Source organism: Corvus moneduloides, chromosome 20 (assembly GCF_009650955.1).
Source record: "Corvus moneduloides isolate bCorMon1 chromosome 20, bCorMon1.pri, whole genome shotgun sequence".
Lineage (NCBI taxonomy): Eukaryota > Metazoa > Chordata > Aves > Passeriformes > Corvidae > Corvus > Corvus moneduloides.
The window spans coordinates 4,481,301-4,502,617 of NC_045495.1; the positions used below are offsets into that span (position 1 = coordinate 4,481,301).

The 21,317-nt window shown below is 46.1% G+C and overlaps 1 protein-coding gene across 1 annotated transcript; it reads left to right on the plus strand.

Moving 5' to 3' along the window:
- Positions 1-515: 515 nt before the first annotated feature.
- On the plus strand, positions 516-19,028 carry UNC119 (unc-119 lipid binding chaperone). The gene is made up of 5 exons (XM_032129741.1): positions 516-660; positions 10,237-10,350; positions 11,246-11,348; positions 12,122-12,294; positions 13,271-19,028. Exons 1-5 carry the CDS (start codon positions 543-545, stop codon positions 13,381-13,383), a joined length of 621 nt encoding a protein of 206 aa, XP_031985632.1. The 5' UTR covers positions 516-542; the 3' UTR covers positions 13,384-19,028.
- The last annotated feature ends 2,289 nt before the right edge of the window (positions 19,029-21,317 follow it).

Below are 21,317 nucleotides of genomic sequence, written 5' to 3' on the forward strand. Positions count from 1 at the left end.
TAGAGGGTACCTATTGCCTTGCCGTCCCCTGGCCCAGCTTTCCTGCCCCCCTTCCACTGCTTTATGGGGTCTGGCTCCTGTTTTATGGGTATTTAGCCAAAAATACTTGACTGGGGAGGGGGGACAGCTCCTGGGGGTCAGTTACTGGCGTCCATCCCGTCCAAGGGTGCAGAGCCCCCAGGGCCAGCCCCACCTTAGTGGGGTCCGGCTCCTCCATTGTGTGTCGGTCTGAGGGAGGTTAGGGGCGGGTGTGGGGTCTGTCCCCACCTCACCTGCGCTCCAGGGGGGCTGACCCCCATGTGGGGGTGGGGGTCGCAGGAGGGGGGAGCCCTATCTCCTCCAGCAGAAAAGGCTTGCCCTGAGCCCCTGGGAGCAGCGTGAGGGGCCGCTTTCCTTCTCTCCCCTCGTTCCTCCCCCTTCCCCGGAGCCGGGCGGTGCTGTGCGGGCGGGGGCGGGCCGGGGGCGGTGATGGCGATGCCCCTCCCGGTGCGGCGGCGCGCAGCGGGGCCGGGGCCGCTCACACCGGCGGCGGCGGCGGGGCCATGAAGGTGAAGAAGAGCGGCGGGGCCGGGGCGGCGGCGGCCAGGACCGAGGAGGAGCTGGGCCGAAAGGCACTCATCGGGCCCGACGACGTGCTGGGGCTGCAGCGGGTCACCAGCGGTGCGTACCGGGGATGGCGGGGGGGGACCGGGCAGCGCAGTGGGCGGAGAGGATGGGGACCGTGTCCCCGTGCGGGGAAAAAGGGGAGCCGGTCGCCCTCTCCGAGGGGGCTAACCCGGAGGGAAAAGGGGAGCCGTTCCCCCTTCCCAGGGGATAGGGAGTGGGGATGGAGCACCACAGGGACAGAGTCCGTGCCGGGATGTTGCACCCCGGGGGGCTGGGTACCATCGAAGGAATAGGGGAATGGCTGGAGCTGGGGATGCAGCCCCCCAGCTCTGGTCGAAGGTCGGTGTTGGGATGCTCCTCACTGCTCTCCCCATCACCCGTTCCCTGTGTCTGCACCCCAAGTGGAGCCCCTCAGCCACGGCAATGGGACGGGCTGGATCCCTGGCCACAGCATGAGGGGGCTTCACAGCAGCCCCCCCTCCCAGTTTCCCTCTCTCCAGTATAGGTCCCGTGGTGTTGAGGGCATCTCGGGGGATGGTGGGTGGGAGTGTGTGGCTGGAGGGGCTGTTGTGCTTGGCAGAGGAGCTCGGGACAGCAGCACATGGGGCTGGGGAAAGGCCAGGACAGGGGGGAATGGCTTCATACTGTCAGAGGGCAGGTTTAGATTAGATATTAGGGAGAAATTCCTCTCTGGGAGAGTGGTGGGGCCCTGGCACAGAGAAGCTGTGACTGCTCTATCACTGGAAGTGTTCAAGATGAGGTTGGATGGGGCTTGGAGCAACCTGGGCTAGTGGAAGGTGTCCCTGCCCCTGGCAGGCGGTTGGAACCAGATGCTCTTTAAAAGTCCCTTCCAACCCAAACCATTCCATGGTAATGCGTGTGCCTTGGGCCAGCCTGGCCTCAGGGGCAATCTGCCCTGGTGTCCCAAAAAGTCCTTTCTCCATGTCCTAGTACCTTTGGGTTGTCTCGCTGTGCTGGCAGGGCAGAGGGGCTGGCCTGGGGGCTGGTCGTGCTCCCTGTGCCTTGCAGCGCTCTGCGACGTGGCCTCAGAGCCAGCTCTGTGTCACAGGCTGGGGCTGTGACGAGCCCTGGAGAGGAAGGATGCGGCTGTGGGTGCTGGTGCGTGCAGGCAGCCCCGTGGGGCTGCTTTGGAAGCAGGATGGGAGGAGGACAGCCCGGCAGGGACTCGTGTCAGCCCTCAGGAAGGGCTTACAGAGGCTCCTCTGAGAGGGGCTGCTGCTGCTGGGGGCCCTTGGGTCCCTTTCTCTGAGCTGAGCCGCTGTGCTGGTGCAGCTGCATGATTCACTGCCCAGGCCCAGAAATCCCCTGCTTGTAGCAGGCAGAGCCATGCAGCAGCACTGAAGCATCCTGCCAGCGTCCTCAGTTGGGTGGTGAATCCAAGCGATGGCCGTGTGAAGCACTGCGTGCTCACTCCATGGCAGCCTGCGTGTCCCTGCCCTCGCCAGTGCTGTCTGGAGGGGACAGGGCCACCCCACACCCTCGCTCTCACCTCATGTGGCATCAGTGTGGATGGATGGTGCACGCTCTTGGTAAGCTCCTGCCTTCCCAGGGAGCAGGGAAGGCTAAGCTGGTCACCCCGGCTTTGGAGCCAGGCTTGGGGCAGAGTTGGTTGTTGTCTGCCTCTTCCAGCCCCAGGTCAAAGTGCTCTGGAGCACAGGGAGGATGTGAAATGCGTGAAAATGTTGGGTTCCCCTCCTGCCATGAGACTTGCTGGTACCAGGGGTGCAGATGGGTCATGCTAAACAGAGCCAGGCACTGTGATGATGTCCCAGGCTTACCATGGGAAGTGCTTCCTGTCCTGCTGGATGTGTGGGAGCCAGGAAATCCTGAAATCCTCAGCAGGTTTGGGGATACAGGTAAGCAATACATCCACGTTGAGCATATTGTATTTTATCACCCAGGAACACTTGCAGCTCCCCTTCTCAAGCTCAGTTTTCCTCCTGGTGGGTTTAACAGAGAGCAAAGATTATTTTTTCAGATCTTTAACACCTAATGGTTATTTTGGGGCGTTCTGTGGCCTTTGCTCATGTCTACACCCTTAAAAACAGATGGCCAAAAATATCAATGTGAAACTGTTCCACTCTTCTGCTTCAGGCAGGGGAGGAGGAAGGACCAGGCTGTGGGAGAGAAGTTCACAGCTGCCCCAGCCTTTTGGACGTGCTGAGTGTCAGGGCAGACACCACACCCTGTCGCAGCACTTCTGTCTTTGACAGTCTCAAGTTGAAGGAGGAGTTGGTGGTGGGGCTGCAACAGAAATGTCCTGGTGCCTTGGATGTCCTTTGGTGCTCTAGAGAGAGGATAATCCATCTTTAGCCAACCTCATGGACCAGTGGCACAGCAGCTCACACTGTCGAGGGACTGCACTCAGCTGTGTCCTGCCCAGGGACCTGGGGAGGGCTGGCCATGTTTTAGGGTTGCTTCATCAACCAAAGCCCAGCAGGGCTTGGTACCACAGGAAGGTGTGTTTTAGGAGTGCTCACACCAGGAGTAGGCTGTGTGTTTCTGAGCACTGTTTGTTTCTGGGCAGCCTTCCAGGTTATGCACGGAGAGGTGAAATTCTGGCTATAGCACAGAATGGTTTGAGTTGGAGGGGACCTTAAAAACCACCTTGTTCCAGCTCCCTCACCAAGAACAGGGACACTTTCTACTAGATGAGGTTGTTCCAAGCCTTATCCAACCTTTCCTTGAACACTTTCAGGGATGGGGCAGCCACAGCTTCTCTGTCCAACCTGCGCCAGGGCCTCACCAGCCTGACAGGGAAGAATTCCTCCCTAATAATCTTTCCACCAGGCAGCACAGCTGGGCTTTGCTCTCCCAGTAGGTGCAGCTGACTGAATGTGAGCTGGCTGGGCTAGGAGGGTAGCGAGGCAGGATGTGGCTCTGTGGGCAGCCACAGGAACCAGCTGGACCCTGAACCTAATGTGCTTCTAATAAGCTTAACTGGGGAGTTGTGTGACCTGTCCTGCACATTCTGCATCCTTCCAGTGTTAAACTCCCCGGCAGCTCCGGGCCCACAACGTTTCTGGGCACGCTGAGGTCCAGCCTGATGGATCTGGGATGCTGCCCTGGTATATCTGGGCCTTTTGGCCAGGCTGGCTCTGGCCTTGCTCCAGCTGGATCAGGTGTAAGGCGAGAGAACCATTTCCTTTGCAATTAGTGAGATTTGTCACTCGCTCACACAACTGTGGTTGGGAAAAGCGGAAAAAGCTCATGACGTGATTAATTTAAGATTAGCAAAGGAGTGGGGCAGAGCTCAGTTCAAATTGCAATTAATTACTGAAGCAGCCAGAGGATCAGAGGAGTCAGATGTGTAACAAAAGACAAGCTCCAGCCTCTGAGGCTGCCCTGCTTATTACCTGCACACTTTGCCTGTAATACCAGATAAACCCTTACATTCTAAGTTTTATTCTGAAGCTGATTTAATTTTAGCAAACCAAGGGGTTAAATAATTGATTACATGCTTGGGAACAGTTTCAAAACAAACCCTAAAAATAAGGAACACACACGTAATCATTTCTGAAAGTAATCTCTTCCTTGAGCTGTCACTTGGGATTTCTCTGAGACTTCTCTAGGCAGCTTTAGCTAAAGGCCAGCTTGGCAAAGGGCTGCCTCAGTGGGTTAGGTGGGGCAGACCCCTCTTGAGGGACTTTTCAGACCAGTTTCTTGCAGTCAATTAAAGAAAAAGCCAAATTTCCAATTTCCCTGCCCTCTGCCTCAGCAGTTCAAGTCCTGTAAAGCTAAACCATCCAGGATCCATGTTCAAATCCATTTCTAAATCCATGGGGTTTGGATAGGCAAGGAGAGAGGGAGGCACTAACATGAATGTGAGGCAGATGTGCATGAATCCATCTTCAAAGCTGCTCCTGGACCATGACTTCCCTCCCCAGTTAATTGGGAGAATGTATTTTATTAGGAGCTCTGAGGAGCTGTGGCTATCTGCGAGGAGGCTGATGAATCCCTGTTCTGCCCTGTCCAGGGCTGCGATGTGTGGATGTGTTCTGAGGTGCTGATTTCTTGTTGCAGAGCCATATCCCAGAGCTGTGGGGAGCTGCTCTCCCCACGACCCTTCCCTCAGCATCCCACACAGGCTGTGAGCTTTTCCAGGGCTCCGTGGTGCTGCAAGGCTCAGGGTGTTGTGTGGATGGAGGGTGTTTCCCAAAGTCTCACAGTACAATATGAGCTGTCAGGATTCCCAGGGGCAGCACACATGGTGTGTGTGTGTGGTGTGGGATTCCTCCTTCTCTTGGAGTTGTGGGTTTGGCCCATCTCTGGTGGAAATGGCAAAGGTAAGAGGAAAGCTGAGGGAGTCAACCTGGGGGTCTTGGCTTTGACTCAGCCCTGTGTAAGTCCAAAAATAGCTGATTTAGTTGATATTGTGCATGTGGTTTCAGACTTTGAATGCAATCAGTGTGAAAAGGGGGCAGGAGAAAGTGTTTGGATGCCTTGGAAATGGGGGAAGAGCAGCTCCATCCACAGGCTGCAGGGCTGTGATCGAATGAATTGTGAGAGAGTGAAGTCTGGAAAGCTCTAGCTAAAATGAAAAAAAAAGAAAAAAAAAGATGAGCAGGCTGCCCCAAAAATCAGAGCCTGGTGAGCTCTGCAGTAGGACTTGGCAACTGGGGGGCTCTGGGGACCTTGGGAAGTGCCTCAGCGTGGAGCCTCCTGGCCTAAATCCCTCTGCTTCCTTGACAGTAAATGTGCTGCTGTGGAAAAACCCCTGTGGGATCCTTCTAGTGCCGGATTTTCCCTCTGGGGCATTGCAGCAGCCTAATTCCTGAGCTAGGTCAGAGGGCAGCTGCTTCCCTCCCTGTGCAACCCCCCTGGCCTTTGGTTATCCAAGCCCCCCATGGTTTGGGTTGGAGTGATCTATTTTACACGAGTGGATCCTGTTTCCTGGCTGGCTTGGTTTCACAGGACTTGAACTGCTGAGGCAGAGGGCAGGGAAATGGTTTATTTTTTTCTTTAACTGAACCCAGGTTGCCTGGGCAGGTGTATCAGTAGCACCTGAAACCTGCCCTGCCTTCCCCTCAGGTCCTGCTCCGTGTCCTGCGTCACCGCTCGGCCTCTTCGCGGGGTCTGGGCTATTTTTGCTTCCTCCTGAGACTCTTCAATCTGATAATCTCCTAATCTCTGGCTCCTGGCAATTCATCTGCAGTTGTCTTGGCTTTATACCTGGCTTATGTCTTGGGAGTTGGCTTCAAAACAGCTCCTGACCTTGTTGGTTAATGCACGTTGGGAAATAGGCCTGCGTAACTACAGGAGCCTTCTCATCCATTCCCTAAATTGTTGTTGTCTGTGTTGGGGAGAGAGATTCCTATTACAAGTCACTGCTGTTGCATCAGTCTCTTGTACAGCATCCTCCTGATTTACACCCATTTCCAGGACCAGATTTTCAGTTCTTTCTTACCCCGGGTGTGCTCTGCTTTCCTTAGTGGGCTCTTAAGGCCTTAAAATAGGAGCTGCCCCATCTGAGATTAGACTCTGATGAGCACAGAAATATCCCTGGTGTCTGTGAGAGGGGACACGTGCTTCCTCCTGATTGCAGAGATGGGGAAGGGATCTTGAAAGGAGCACAACAAAGAGTGTGAATCCTATTGCCCATGAGCTCCTTGTGATAAAATGTGCCTGGTGGGGTGGTTGCAAAGGAAATTTGGAAATACAGGATCACATTTTAGCTTCCTGTGGTGAGGATCAAACCTGATCTCATCCATTTAAATAACAGGGAGAGGTCCAGAGGAGAAAGTGCCTTTGTTTGCTTTCTTGTGTTATTTAGCACTGTATTATCCCTCACCTTTTGAGCTTCTCTGTAACGCCAGCTCTAAAATACCTGGAATTAAACACCTGGGTTCAGGACATGACAGTGTTCACAAGCAGTGCCTGCTGGCATTGTCCAGGCTGCTCTGCTGGTTTATTTTGTAATCTTGGCTGGGTTTGGGAGAGCAGGAAGGTTTCCTGGATAAAAACTGGCTCTTCCCTGGATCAGGCAGTGGAGGTACCACCTCAGAACTGTACAGGGGAAGGAGCACCTGCTGCTTCTGAGAGCAAAGCTAGAGACCACTGAATTGTTTCTGGTCTCTTTGGAATCACTTTTTCCTACAAAGGGAATAGGAGAATTCATGAAGGAATTAATTGAGCCAGGCTCCAGGAAGCCAATCACCTCTGCTGCTTCCTCAGGCCACCACAGTGGTGTTAGTTGTGATCCAAACTCTCCAAAACCGTGGTAGGCCTTAAGGTGGAAATTGTCTCTAAGAGTTGCAGATCTTTGGGCATGATCCAGAGGTTATGGGAAAGAAGCTGGAGAGGCACCATCAGGAATGGTGATGTGTGAGTGAGAAGTGGCTGTAAATACCAGGTGGATTCTTTTCAACAAGAGTTTGGGGATGGAGGTCTGGGATATGGCAATTCCCTGGGCTTTAGGAAAGGGTAGGAAGTACTCCTCTTTTGTGACCTTTTTTGTGTGGGTACTTTGGGATAAAAGCCAGTCTGATGGGTTTTCCACGGACATTAGGGATTCATCCCTAAATCAGGTGAGCACTGATGGCTCAGGGACACACCATGATTGTTCAGTTATTAACAGGGAAACAGCACAACCTGTTTCCCAGGGGAAGTGGAAGAAACAAGAAAATATTCTGTCCTGAGAGACCAACCCACCATTCTCTGTAACAATCCCCTCCGTGGAGGTTTGATCTGCCTCATTCCCAGCTAAAAAAGCCACGAATGCTGCCTCCCTTCCCCAATCGTGGTGACGGTGAATTAGGATAAGGGAAGCAGATGATATATTTTAGTGAGTCACGGAAGTGTGGGCAACTGGGCCCTACAGTAATTTAAAAATAAGTGTGTATGGGATGAGATTAGCAAATCTGACAGTGCTCAGCTAAGCAGAAGGATCTGCCAATTGCAAGCAGCCCATTCCCAATAAGACCTTCCAGTGCAGCCGCAGGCTCCTGTTACTTGTGGGGAAAAAACCAGCACGTGGCTACTTTGATTGATTTTTGAACAGGAATAGCAGAAACAAATGTAATACAGACTGAGAGGAATATGTATTCCTCTGGGTTCTTTTTTTTTTCCTTTCTAGGAGACTGGGCACTGCCAGAGGAGGAAAAAACCCGCTTGATTGCAGTATTCTGGCAGCTATCTTCCCCAATGTCATCCAGTTGTATATTGGCAAGCTGATTTAAAAAAAAAACAACCGAAAGAAGGGTTTAAAATATTATCAGGGCAAAAAGAGTTGGGAAAGAGCAGTGCGGGGGTGCAAACATCAATGAGCAGGAGCCTGGTGGGGATTCTACCCGGGGTTTACTCCTCTTTGGAGGCTCTGCTTGGCTCTCCTCTGCTCCAGATGAGTCATGGACACTGTTACTGCAGCAACGCTGCTGCCAAGGAGGCGGATAAAGCTGTTGCCATGGTGCTGGATGGGCAGGAATTCTGCAGGAGTAGAAACACTTAATAATTAACTTGCAGACAAACGCGGCTTCAGATTTGCCGGCATGCTCCAGGGAAGGTGTCCCGGGCTCCCGGGCGACTGCTGCCTGTTCCCAACAGCCTTCCCAGGGAAGAGCCAGGGGCCCAGGGAGGTGAAGCTGGGCTGTGGGAAGCTGTGCCTGCTTCCATCCGTTTGTGTTTTGCACGCTGGTGCTCGGAGCTGGGAAGTTGTGGGATGGGTTAGGAATTGGGGTGGCTGATGTGTCAGAGCCTAAAATCACGGTGTAATTGCAGGACATCTCCCTGAGGAATGCTAAACATCAGGGCTTAAGGCAAGGGCTGGGTTCAAATTCCTGTCCTGTCTTTTTTGGCTACTGTTTAAGACACGAAAGAAGATTTTTGTGCAGTTCTTGAGGTACTTAGCCAAACACAGGCTTGTGTGTTCTTGTGACAGTAAAAAGGTCGAGCTTTTAGCTTGTTCTTCCTGACAGCATGGGTGCTGGTGTCAGTTTTTCCTTGTGCTGTGTTGATAGGGAAGGGAAAATCCCTGCCAAATGCCAGGGATGCTTCAAACACTGTCCTCTCTCTGAACGCCCATTTATAGAATTGTAGAATCTCAGAGTGTTTTGGCTTAAGAGGGACTTTAAAGATCATCCAGTCCCATCCCCTCTTGCCATGCAGGGACCCACTAGACTAGGTTGCTCCAAGCCCCCTCCAACCTAGCCTTGAGCACTGCCAGGGATGGGACATCCACAAATTCTCTGGCACTCCTTTGAGCATTCACCATATGGGGTTGTTGGAGAGCAGTAAAACCGTCCAGGGAGAACATTTAACACCTCTGTTCCTTGTACTGAGTTTACTTGGACAGTTCTCAAAGTTATGGAGATTTGGAAGGAATAAAAGGCTTCTAGGAAAGTGCTGGTGCCAGGTGTTCATGCCCAGGAGCTCAGAAGTCTCTCACAGTGGTCCTGGATTTCTCAGACCTGGTGTCTGAGGTTGTCATGGGCAGGCCTGAGCTCTGAGCACTTGTAACTTGTTTTTATGTAGTCAATGACTAAGCCTCAGGTGGATGGATTTGCTGGAGTTTCAGAAATAGGAAAGCAGGCAGAAATAAGTGATTAGCTCAGATTAACAGCAGGAATTAGTAGCTGAGAAAGTGCTTCGAATTGGAATGTTAAAGTATTGTTTTCACATTGAAACCTCCAAAACCAGTCTCCTACATCAGGCAGATGTGCTGTTGTTTGAAAGCTGTTCTGACTTGTCTACACAGAGCATTTCTTTAGATTTGTCAGGGTAAAGTAAGTTATTGGAGCTGCTTCCAATCTGTGCTGCATGTGCTCCTTCCTCAGGGAGGAGGATGATCCCTGTGCCAGGAGCTGGCTCAGGGCACAGCAAGGCTGAAGGCCAAAACCGTGGGGGTTTTAACAGTGGAATCCTCATCCCTGGGAGTGTTCAAGAGGCCTGTGGATGTGGCACCTGGGACATGGTTTAGTGGTGAATACAGCGCTGCTGGGTTAATGGTTGGACTTGATCTTAGAGGGCTTTTCCAACCTTAATGATTCCATGATCCCATGACTTGCCCTCAAAGATACTCAGAGCAGGGAAGGGCTCTGCTCCCTGTTTTCCAAACACAGGGAAAGGCTTCAACATCATTTTCAGTGCTCAGGAAAACAAGCCCTGGTGTGGGACGAGCAGCAATGGAGAGAAGAGGCCACCCTTTGTCTGCAGAGGGCTGGAGCAGGGAGGTGGCACAGGGGAGGACACTCCTGTTCCAGTTAAGTGCAGTCGGCTTAGTGCTCCCAAAGCTGCTTAGCCCTTGCATTCTGCCACAGGGCAGTTTTTAAAACAGGCAAAGCCTCTTACACTGGAAAGGCTGGGATTTGATGGAGGTGCTGACCAGTCTCAATATGCCACAGGAAATGGATGCAAGAGTTGCTGGCACGGGGTTGGGAAAAGGTGATGACCTCTGTGTGTTGGGAGAGAGAATTCTTTCCCCTGTCCTGTCCGAACAGGGCAGTGTGAGCCTCCAGAAGTGATTCTGTCTTCAGAGACATCAGTTTTGAATTCAAACAGGCAGTAGTGGAGGTGCATTTGGGCTGCTCTCACTCCTGGTGTGGCCTCCAGAGAACAGTCAGAAATTCCTGGTATTTCAGGGCAGCCTTCATTTAAATTTGCTTCCCCCTGCAGATTATTTGTGCACTCCAGAGGAAAATGTTTACAAGATAGACTTCACCAGGTTCAAAATCCGGGACATGGAATCTGGCACAGTCTTGTTTGAAATCACCAAGCCAGCAGCTTCAGGTGAGTGCACACACAAAATAAGGTTTCCATGAACAAATGCTTTCTTTTGCCTTTCCCCACTCCTTTTACTCCATAGATTTCCCAAAAATAGGAGAATCTCTAAACTGCAGGAGGGCTGGAGCCCCATCTTGCAGCAGGAATGTTTTTCAGGTGTCTCTTTGTACCAACAGGGTGAGCAGAGCTGGCTGCTGCTGTGCTCTTACTGTTGCCATCTGTGATGGCAAGGGACAGATGGATGTTGTAAACAAGAGCTGGGGAGGAGGAGGAGATCACCGGGTGGTTGTTTCTTGGCTGTTCATCAGCTTGTGCCCCCTGCACATAGTTTAGCTCTTAGTTTAACATCTCTCACTGAGGAGTCAGGAAAATGGTATTTTCAGAAGGGAGAAACTGCCAACGGGTGAATTAAACAAACTGAACATTTGCCTTTTTTTTTTTGTTTCATTAATTTTTAGGTGTTACTTGTAAGCATCCAAGTGTTGCCTGTTGCCAGTGGTGATAAAAACCCGGGGCAACTGTTCTTTTCCTGGCCAGGCACTTTTAACCCTTCCCCACCTCCCTGCAGGTGAGAGGAAGTTTTCTGTAGCTTACAGGTAGCAAGGCAGGCATTCTAAGGGGAAATGGCTTGTTCAGAGTTACTCTGCAGTCCTGATGCGAGGCAGGAGCAGTAGGTGAGGAACAGAAACCCAGAAGATAAGAAATGGCTCAAACCAAAGGGCCATGTTGCAACATTCCATGTCTGAATGACCAGTGGTGGACACCTCAGGACAGGAGGAGGGTGAGCTCAGCATCAGAGCAGTTTCCCGGCTCATGTGGCACAAGAACACCACCACAAGTATTTTGCCTGAGTTTCTGGTTCTCAGGAGGCTCTGACAGAGTTTTCTTTGGGCTTTTGCAGAGCGGGAGCACAATGACAGGAAGGACGTGGACCCCAACGCCGGACGCTTCGTGCGCTATCAGTTCACCCCAGCCTTTCTCAGACTGCGGCAAGTGGGAGCCACGTGAGTAATTCCCCCTCTGCTCCTTCCTGGCCTAGCACAGGAAACAACTGAAATCTTAGGAAAAAAACCCCATCTCTCCCATGTTGATCCTGCTAGGAAGTTGATTTAACAGGGGGCTTTTTCTTTTGTTACGAGGGGTCTCCAAATCTCTTGCCTTCTCCGTCACTTTAGGTTGTTTAGTCAGGGATAGGCCTGGTGCTGAAGAGATTGATGCTAAAAGGGGTAAAATAAGGTGGGAAGACTATCCACAGAAGAGAAGGCTCTGGGGAGACCATAGAGCACCTTCCAGTGCCTAGAGGGGCTCCAAGAGAACTGAAGAGGGGCTTTGGACAAGGGGCTGGAGTGACAGGACAAGGGGGAACAGCTTCACAGTGTCAGAGGGCAGGGTTAGATGGGATATGAAGAATAAATTCTTAACCTGTGAGGGTGGTGAGGTCTTGGCATAGGCTGCCCAGAGCAGCTGTGTCTGCCCCTGAATCCCTGGAAGTGTCCAAAGCCAGGTTGGATGGGGCTTGGAGCAACCTGGAATAGTGGAGGGTGTCCCTGCCCATGGTAAGGGTGGAACTTGTTGATTATTAAGATGTTTTTCTAATGCTGTGTTGTGTCCCTGTAGAATGCTTTAAGGAAAAGAGGAAACAATAATTTGATTAGTGCTGTTGCTTTATATTTTTGGCTTTTTTGGGTTCTTTTCAGAGTTCTCTTCTGCCTTTCAGGAAGGGTGCAGATGTTATTTAAGCATGAAAGCTCACACGGGTCTTACCCTTCTTTTTCAGGGTGGAATTCACAGTCGGGGACAAACCCATCAATAATTTCCGTATGATTGAGAGGCACTACTTCCGTGACCAGCTGCTGAAAAGTTTTGATTTTGAATTTGGCTTCTGCATCCCCAGCAGTAAAAATACTTGTGAGCACATCTATGAATTCCCTCAGCTCTCGGAGGATCTCAGTAAGCTCTTTTTTTATAAACTTTCATTTCTGAGTTGTCACACCATGATTTTCATCTGAGGTGGTTTGGGGGAGCCCTTTCTTAAAAGCTGTCTCTAGAGAGTGGGTTGGGTAGAATAATTCATACTTTTATGTCTGTGTTAACACTGATTTTGTTTTCTAGTAGGGTGTATCTCATCACACACCAGGCAGTTGCTTGGGTTTGGTTTTTTTTTTTAATTCATAAAAAGGAAGCTTCGGTATCAGGGAGAAAAAAGATAATTGTGTTATAAAACAATGAAAAAACAAGATTAAAAAGACATCCAATAAATGGATAACTTAAATGTTATGATCTGGTTTAATGTTTGATGTGCTATATTGCGAGCTTGAGAGGTTTTAGTATGAACATAACTTTTATTTTCTCTCCTCTCTCCCAAGACACAATAGCACAAGCACTAAATCTCTGTGATCTTACTCTTTACAACCCCTAATTGTGTGTGTCAGCACTAATATTACAGTCTGTGGAAAATACAGTCAGGCACTGCTGTCAGGCCAGAACAAATTTACTTTGAGTTTGCTGTTTTATCACCATTTTTAAAAACAAAACAAAAAAATTCCCAACCCAAAATGTAATGAGTTCTTGTTCTGAGGTCCCCTTTATATGGTGCCTGAATATATTTGGATTAGGAACATGAAAGTGTGCAAAGGAAGTGTGGATGTGGCACAAGGGTTCAGTGAACGTGGCAGTGCTGTGTTAACGGTTGGATTTTAAGGCCTTAGAGGGCTTTTCCAACATAAAAATTCCATTATTATGCTTGAATTGTTTAAAAGATACCGACAGGGAATGGTTTGGGCAATTCCCATTTGGGTTTTGGTTTTTCACCTGACTTTGCAGCTGCCTGAGTGACACTGCAAAGTGCCTGAGTCCAGCGCAGGACACTGCTGAAATTAATTCAACATTAATTGTGTTGGGTTTTTTCCCCATTTCCCCCTCACAGTTCGAGAGATGATCCTGCATCCCTACGAGACACAGTCGGACAGTTTCTACTTTGTAGACAACAAGCTGGTGATGCACAACAAGGCAGATTATTCATACAGTGGAGGACCTTGAGGTGGGCCCCACCTGCGCTGGCCTCCCCTTTCCTCTGGAAGTCGTCAGGGATCTCAACACCTCCAGCTCCGCTGCCTGCAATGTCACCTGGACAAGGATCCACCAACCAAGGACTCTTTGCCACAGTAGGAGTTTCATGACATCTCTTTTGAGCTTTGAAGCAGACCCGGTTCTTCAGAACTTTTAAGCTAAAATGATCTTTGGATACCACTTCCCTGAGTTCTTTAAGTGTCTGCTTTGATAAATGGCCTTGTGGGACCTGAGGGGTTTTGCCCTAATTCTGTGAATTTATGTTCTTGCCCTCGAGTATCTTTTAGGATTGCTTTCCCAAAGAATGTGATCAGAGAAACTGTGGGAGTGGATGGATGCAAAGGCAGAGGTTTGGGTGGTTGTTTCTCTTTGTGTATGCTTCAAAGGCCAATTTAACTTGTCCAGCCAGTTGAAAATATCGAGCAAAACATCTCACAAAGGCAAGTTTCCTCTTTAGATTGGCTCTCCCCATGAATATTTCATCCTTTAGTTTCGGTCCTTCTGTGTAATGTTCTGTTTAACCTTGGAAACACCAAAACCTGCAATGAAGAGCAGTAGTTCAGTGGCAGAGCTGTGTTGATCAGGTGTTTTTACATTTACATTCCTTTTACATTTCAGATGAAGGTAAAATGGCATTGTGGGTCTGTGAACCTCCATAAGTACATTCCATGGATTTCAGTTCTTTGCAGCATAATCAGGAAAAACGGAAGGATTTTAGCTTTATTTAACATTTTTGCTTTATTTAACATTCAGCCTGTTCATGCCACACATTTCCCATGTCTATTTTCTTTCATCTCTGCTCGATGCCAAGATAAGGGCTTCAGCACTGCTTGTTAGAACAACGTTTTAATTGTCTAGGGCAGCTGGAGAGTGTGGAATTTCCAATTTTCTATTTGTATCTGCATTTAAAGGAGCTTAAGACAACGTTTCCCCTTTGTTAAAAAAGTTTCTCCTCGGATACTAATACAGGTGAAAGTAAATCTAATAATCTACAACTTTAACACACAGCAAAAAATTTAGCAAAAGTTCTCTCTTCAGACTCTGGAAAAAGTTTAACGCCGGTTTAGCTCAAGAAATAGCAACACCAAGAATAAACTGGTGTGGGGTGACCTGTTGTCATGAAACCCTTACTCTGAAGGTCAGTTCACTGATACTTAAAAAAAAACAAAAACCAACACAAAAATAAAAGACAGTTGCAGTTTGTAGATATTTCTATAAATACTTGATGTCTCCATGTCTAATTCTGTGAGTTGAAGTGGAACATTCTATGTTAGCCTCAGATAGGTGTAATAATTGTAATCATTTTTATAAAAAATATCATTTCTGGTCGTGATGAGCATCTCTGTAGTCGCAGCCTACGTCAGACAGGACTACAAACATTTCCAAGTGTAGCCTAAGGCCAGGGAGGTTTTTGTGCTCTTGTTGGGGTTTGGTCACTTTTCAACGTTGTCACCATTTGTATTTGGCTTGGCTTTCTCGACTGCTGAGAGAGGAGGCAGCTTTTTTAAACAAAACCACAGTGATTTTAGGTTACAGCACAGTTTTTATTAAGCTTGGTAGCTACAAAAGTGTGTCAAGTTCACTGATTCTACACAAGTAGTAGCTTGTAGTGATTCTTATCACGGTGGGACTTGTATTTATCACTATTTTTTGTCTCTGTTGTGTTAAATCATACAAGTAGCCTACGGCTGACTGATCAGTTTGAGAGATACAAAGAATTTCCTCATTACTTGTGCAGTGCTTTGAGCTACTGACCATTCATTCTATAGCACAATAATTACTAAAGATGAAAATAGTTTCAAAAGGTTTTAATTCTTCCCCCAGCTGTTTTTTTTTTTGTTGGTTTTTTTTTCCATTAGGGCGGTTAAATCAAATATCCAATGACATTTTGCAAGTTTGAAGTATTTCTGAGTTTTGTTTCAATTTGCAGGAGAGAAGATGTTGATTTAAAGACATAATAGAATATATGCTTATAATTACCACCTTGTACAGGGTTTTTTGGGGGGTATTTTTCACCTGCTGTTCATAACAGCCACTTTTGTGCATAAGATTTTTAAAAGACTTTTAGGAATAGAATTTGCCCAGAATTGCCAGTCATCTATTTAATATGTTGTGATGAGATCAGTTGTGCTTTGGTGTGGACTCTTGGGTCATTTTATGGAGTTTCCTCTGAAATAGTCACGTTCTGCTCCTTTTTTATGCTACCTCCTTTCAAGATTTTTTTAAAAAAAGAGTAATTCCATAAAAGTATTACTGTAATCAAGGGAAATTTGAGTGGTAGACATGCCCCTTGTAAAAGAACCAGGAGAAATCACTGTGTTCCCAGGCGGGCAGAGTGTGGATGGACTTTCTGACACTGTTTTAGGGTAGGTTTGAGGTTAAACACCGGAGGATGAATCATCAGCTGCTCCTCTCCTGAAATCTTTTATAATTTGGATTATATGTGTAATAATTCCAGTCTCACAGTGGTGTGAATCATATAGAGATACTTCACTGAGTGAGTTTGTTGCCTAATATTATTAGGAATATTTTAAGCCAGAAACAAAGATTGGACATTTTCAATAAAATCAATTCCAACCAGTTTTAGCTTGAGCTTTTCAGCTGGGACAATTTTACTTCTATTAAAACCCCCCAGAGTTTGCCACAAGTAACGAATTCTGATTCTTAAACCAAGGCAACCAACAAAGCTTTCTGTGGGAAGTGCAATGAAGGTGCTTTTTCCTGTGTCCCACGGGAGCAGTTATCACTGTTACCCTCTGTTTCACTTGGAAACTCTTTGTTAGCATTTCTTTATGGTCATCCCCATCCACAATTTTTATAAAAAATCACTGTCCAGGGGAGAGGTTCTGTTCCTTTTCCACCTGCTCCTGCAGCAGTATCACACGTGGTGGTGCCATGAGGCACATAAACAGCACTGAAAGGATTTTTCTTCAAAAACTTTGGCTATAAAGTTGCTGTTCCAATGCCACTTCTGTCCTTTTTTTGCATTAAAAACCACCTTCAAAATGTGGTGTTAAAGACCACACTTTGTGCAGCACCCACTAATTTCAACTTCCTTCAGAAAGGGAGCTGAGAGTTTGCAGCTCAGTTGGGAAACCCACATTTTTTTCCCCTTAAATCGGCAGCTGATTCTTATTATAAACCAGTTGAGAAGCAAGTCTTAGCAGCATTGTTCACAGAAGAATTTGTTAATCTTCTCGACTAGCTATTATTTTGTATTTTAACATTCATCATTATTGGGTTTACTTTGGAAGTTCATTGCGAAATCACCAAATATTGGCTCTGGAAAAAAAAGAATTGTTGTGTTTTCTTCCTTGATCTCATTTTCAACATGACTTTAATTAGCACTACAGTTCTGTTTTAACAAGCCAGCCTGGCAATTTGGGATCTGACTTTCTGAAAGTGAAAGAAAACATTCAAGAGCTAACGAAGATTATCTGCTAATAATGCCCGGCTGTTTCCTGTCATAAAACAGGATTAAGTGTGTGCTTTACACAGTGACTTAATCTTGGAAAAAGAAACGAAGTCTCTCTGAGTTCTAATAGTGACATAATTTTTCTGAGAGACAGGGAAATTACAGCTCAACACATTCTTTCAGGGAAATTATAATGTGACACATTTTTTCACTTTGTCAGTCTTGGATTCCTTTAGTAGTCAGGGTTTTTAAGAAAAGCAGCAGTACATTGGTGGTGAGCTGCATGCTCTAATAACTCACACTTCTGTGGCAGGGAGAGAACCATTTCTTTTTAGCATTAATGCATCAACTGTGGTTTAAAGTCTAGAAACTTTGCTCTGAGATCAGTGGCAAAAGCCAAAATTGTTTCTGTGAATTATCCGTTGTGTGGTGACATTTCTGGAATAACTGAATTGATCCACCCTTCCTGACTCAGAAGAATTTATTTATTTATTTATTTTAATGTAGGAAGTCTCCCCAGGGTTGGAAACAATCTGCTGGGGTTTAGTTCTTGCTCGTAATCTCTCTCCGTGTCTTGTTTTTTGAGCAGGTCAGTAAGATGCTCTATTTTCCACCTCTGTCCTCTGAGTTTCATTCCAGAATCCTGTGCAGTGTCACAGTGGTGGCTGGCTGTGTGTGAAACATGCAGGCTGCCAACTTCCAAATCCCTTCAGTTTGAGAAAAAACTGTTAATTGAGAAGTAGTCCTACATATCAACCCATAAAAAATGAACCCCAATCTTCATGACAAAAGTTAAAGGGAACTCTTAGTCATGCAAAGATTGGGGCTATTTAAGGTAAGAAAATGCTAATATCACACTGTCATATTCAATAAGTATTATAAAAATGCTCTATTAATTATTCATAACCTGAAAAAGATGGTTAACAGCCCAGTTTTAATTAGATCTCGTTAGGAAGGAAACCAGAGAAATCATTGCTGTCGTTTGGGGCTGTGGGGGAGCAGCTGGCACTGTGTGGATGGCACAAAAGCTGGGCAGGTTTTGTGCATTTGAGAGGGGAAAGGTGAGGGAAAAGAGGACAAGGACAGGAAAAGAATTAATTTCAGCTATTTGGACCCAAGAGCTTCAAGGCCATGGTGAGTGACTCAATTTTCTCCTGAGTCTGAGGCAGCTGGGAGCTCCTGCTCGTGGTTCTTCTCTCTACCCCCAGCATAAGCACTGCCTAAATTTATAGAGGCTTTTCAATATTAATGCTAAATACCATTGAGAGTTCATATCATTTTCTACACATGGAAACAGCTGAACTGTCCAAGGGGTGTGATGCTCCAGCTCTCACGTTGCAGCTCAGTTGTTCTCCCCATCCCTGGTCAGTGGGTGAAATGGTGTTCGTGTGTCTGCAGCCCCCCGAAACCCCCTTGTGCTCCTGCCTGCTCTGGTGTCTACTTGTATCTTAATACACCCAGCAAACCTGTTTGAATGTTAACTTTTTTTTTTTTTTTTTTTGGCATAGAAGCAGAATTGTCTGTATTAAAATGTATTTATAAAAAAAGAATATATCTATTTTTTGTGGAAGGAAAGTAGGATTCTGGTTACTATACCACTGGGAAAACGTTAGGAGCATTTTTACCGAGTTAATTTCTAATTCTTTGTACCTTGGTAGTGATTTGTTTGCTAGGAGAACATCCACTGTGGCCCATCCTGTGGCAATGCAATGCACTGTCATGCAGAGAATCTGGTTTTCAGAAAACTGGAAGTCTTTTGTTTCCTTTTTGGGACGGGAGGGAAGTGAGGAGATCACCAGGAATAGAAGGAACCTTGGCACGGAATCTGTTCTGTGGCTTTGGCTTCAGTCTGTTTGACTTTTTGCAGATTAAGTAGAGAGAGAGAGAGAGAAAAGATTGAGACTTCAGGATTAAAAAAAAATTAGATGCTACAATTTAGTCTTCCTGTAGGAGAAGGAGAGTCCTTAAATTAATTTATACAAGGATTAAATAGGGACTGCACTTGCTTCAATTGATTTAATATTGGCAGCTTAGTCATCAATGTGCATCCTAGGGAATATGCTTAACTTCTTCCATTACCTTGGAAAATGGTTCAAAACCATGTCACTTCCATTAGCAAGTGTTTCTTCTCCTGTAACAAATTGCAAAATGTAAAAAAAAAAAAAAAAATTAAAAAGAAATAAATTATTGATCCTAGAAACGAGGGTGATTGTCTATTTTATTTAAATATTTCTATGAAAAAATCATTCAAGCTTTCTTTTCATGTCTCTTCCATCAATATACAAACTCCAGTTTGTGTTCAAATGTGTATGAGCAGCTTCATTTTCTGGTGATTGATGCAAAAACTCTGCAGTGGTTTGGGTAGTTCTGTAGGTAAAACCATCACATTAAAGTGTTCAAGTGGGATTTAATTTTTGGATTGGGAAAACATGTTGGGGTATAATTAAAATAAATTGGTATCAGTTACGTTGATGGGACTTTGGAGTTGCACAGATTGCAGCTGTGTATCAGGTTGTGATTTTAAAAAAACTGAAATTTTGAAAAGTCAAATTGAAAAACGAAGCGAAAAATGGGAGAATTTGAAAAATAAATTTGAAAAAATGAAAAATATGAAAAATAAATTCATTTCCAAGTACATTAACAGAACTTTGGAGTTCCCTGGATCACTATTATGCAGCAGGTGCTTCTGAAGGATTTCTGGCTGTGCTTCGGAGAATCAGATTTTGAAATAATTGGGAAAATTGCTGTCTCTGCCTTATTGGCTGAAACTGAACCAGCTGCTCAGGCTGAAGTGAGTTTTACTGCGCTAATTCCATCGTGGTGGTGTTGATATTTTATTGAGAAATTCCTGGGAATACCTCTGCATTTTTCTGGGAGCAGAACAACTCTCAGAGGGAAAGAAGTAGGGTGTTTTTTTTAGAAAATATCTTCTATAACTCATTTTGATTGCACAGAATTCCTGGGGACTCCTCACTAACAAAATATCCTGCGGGACAACGTTGTGTACTGGAATTTGAGGAAAGAATTTATTAATTCAAGTGTTTCCCTTTTGGATTGTGACTTGGAGCTGCACAAACACCAGCAATGAGCTCTGGGTTACCTGAGCACAGGTTTGTAATGTGACTTTTTCAGCTGGCACTGCTCTGCACCAGTTCCCTTACAGAGCTCCTGGCTTTGCCTGGGCCTGTTCTCTCCTGGTTGAGCTTCCTCTCAAAATTACCTGAACAACTAGAAGCATCAGGTTAGAATTCTTGCAAGGACTGGATGCTGATTTCACTGAATACCTAAAAAAAGAAAAGAACAAAATCAGTGCTAATAGCTAATAAAGCAGGTTAAACAGTCTCTCTGATTTTGGTGCACAAGTGTGATTACCTGGACTTGCTTAGAAATCTTCTGAGATTGAAAAGAACCTTAAAAAAAAAAATCTGGATTTTATTCCCATGAAAACTCCCCAGTGTTAAATGTCTGCCAAAAATACACTGCATTACAATGGGTTTTCCCCCCCCCTTTAGCTGGTTTGTCAGCCTCATTTATTAATAAATATGCCTAATCATTCTGGAGATGTTCTCTGCTTCTCCTCAGATCCATATTTCCATTGGCATTTCTCAGCTGCTGAGTTGTTGTGGCAAATCTTGTGTGTTCACCCCATGTTTCTATTTTATTTGTCATTGTTCAAGGGCGTTCATCTATCTCTGATTTGCATTCCCTTAACACTTTTCACCTCCAGGAAGAACACTTCTCAGTGATAAAGTACTCCAAATTTCCCATTTTTTCCCTCTAACGCAATGTGTCTTACTTTAAAGATAATTTTAGAGATGACTGAAATCTCTCATTGTGTGCTGGGATAACCCAAAACTATTTATTCTCCCTCTTTAAGTCCACAAAATAGAGCAATTGCTTTACAGAGATGATTTTTTTTCCCCCTTCACCAGTGCTGTACAAGAACTTAAAACAGGAGGTGAAATCATCCTGGATAATTTATTTTAATTAAAACTACAAAGAGAATTTAGGCAGGTAGAGCATAATTGCAGTTGGATGATTCCCAGCCATTATTTTGAAAAATGACTTGGGACCTTATGTAACAAAGGCCTGTTTTATTTAATAATAATTTAATTATTCTAGTGGAGGGTGTAAACCATGTTAATGAAGCTGCATATGAAAGCGATCTGTAGCAAGAAATAAAAACAGGCAGGGAAGTTAGAAACAGCAGTAGAGAAAACACACAATTAAGTTTACTTTATGAAAAAAAGATAACACAGACAGGAGAGAAGAGTTCCAAACACCTTCAGTTCTTCCTTTCCTGTGGATTGACAGGATAAATCAGAAGAGGGGAATAGCAATTGGGATTAAATTAGATATGAGGAAGAAATTCTTCCTTCTTCCCAGAGAGCTCCATGTGCCAGACCTGAAAGCTAAAATTATTTAGAATCTATTTTGGTAAAAAAAACCAAAACAACCAAACACCAAACCCCAAACTCCAACCCAAACT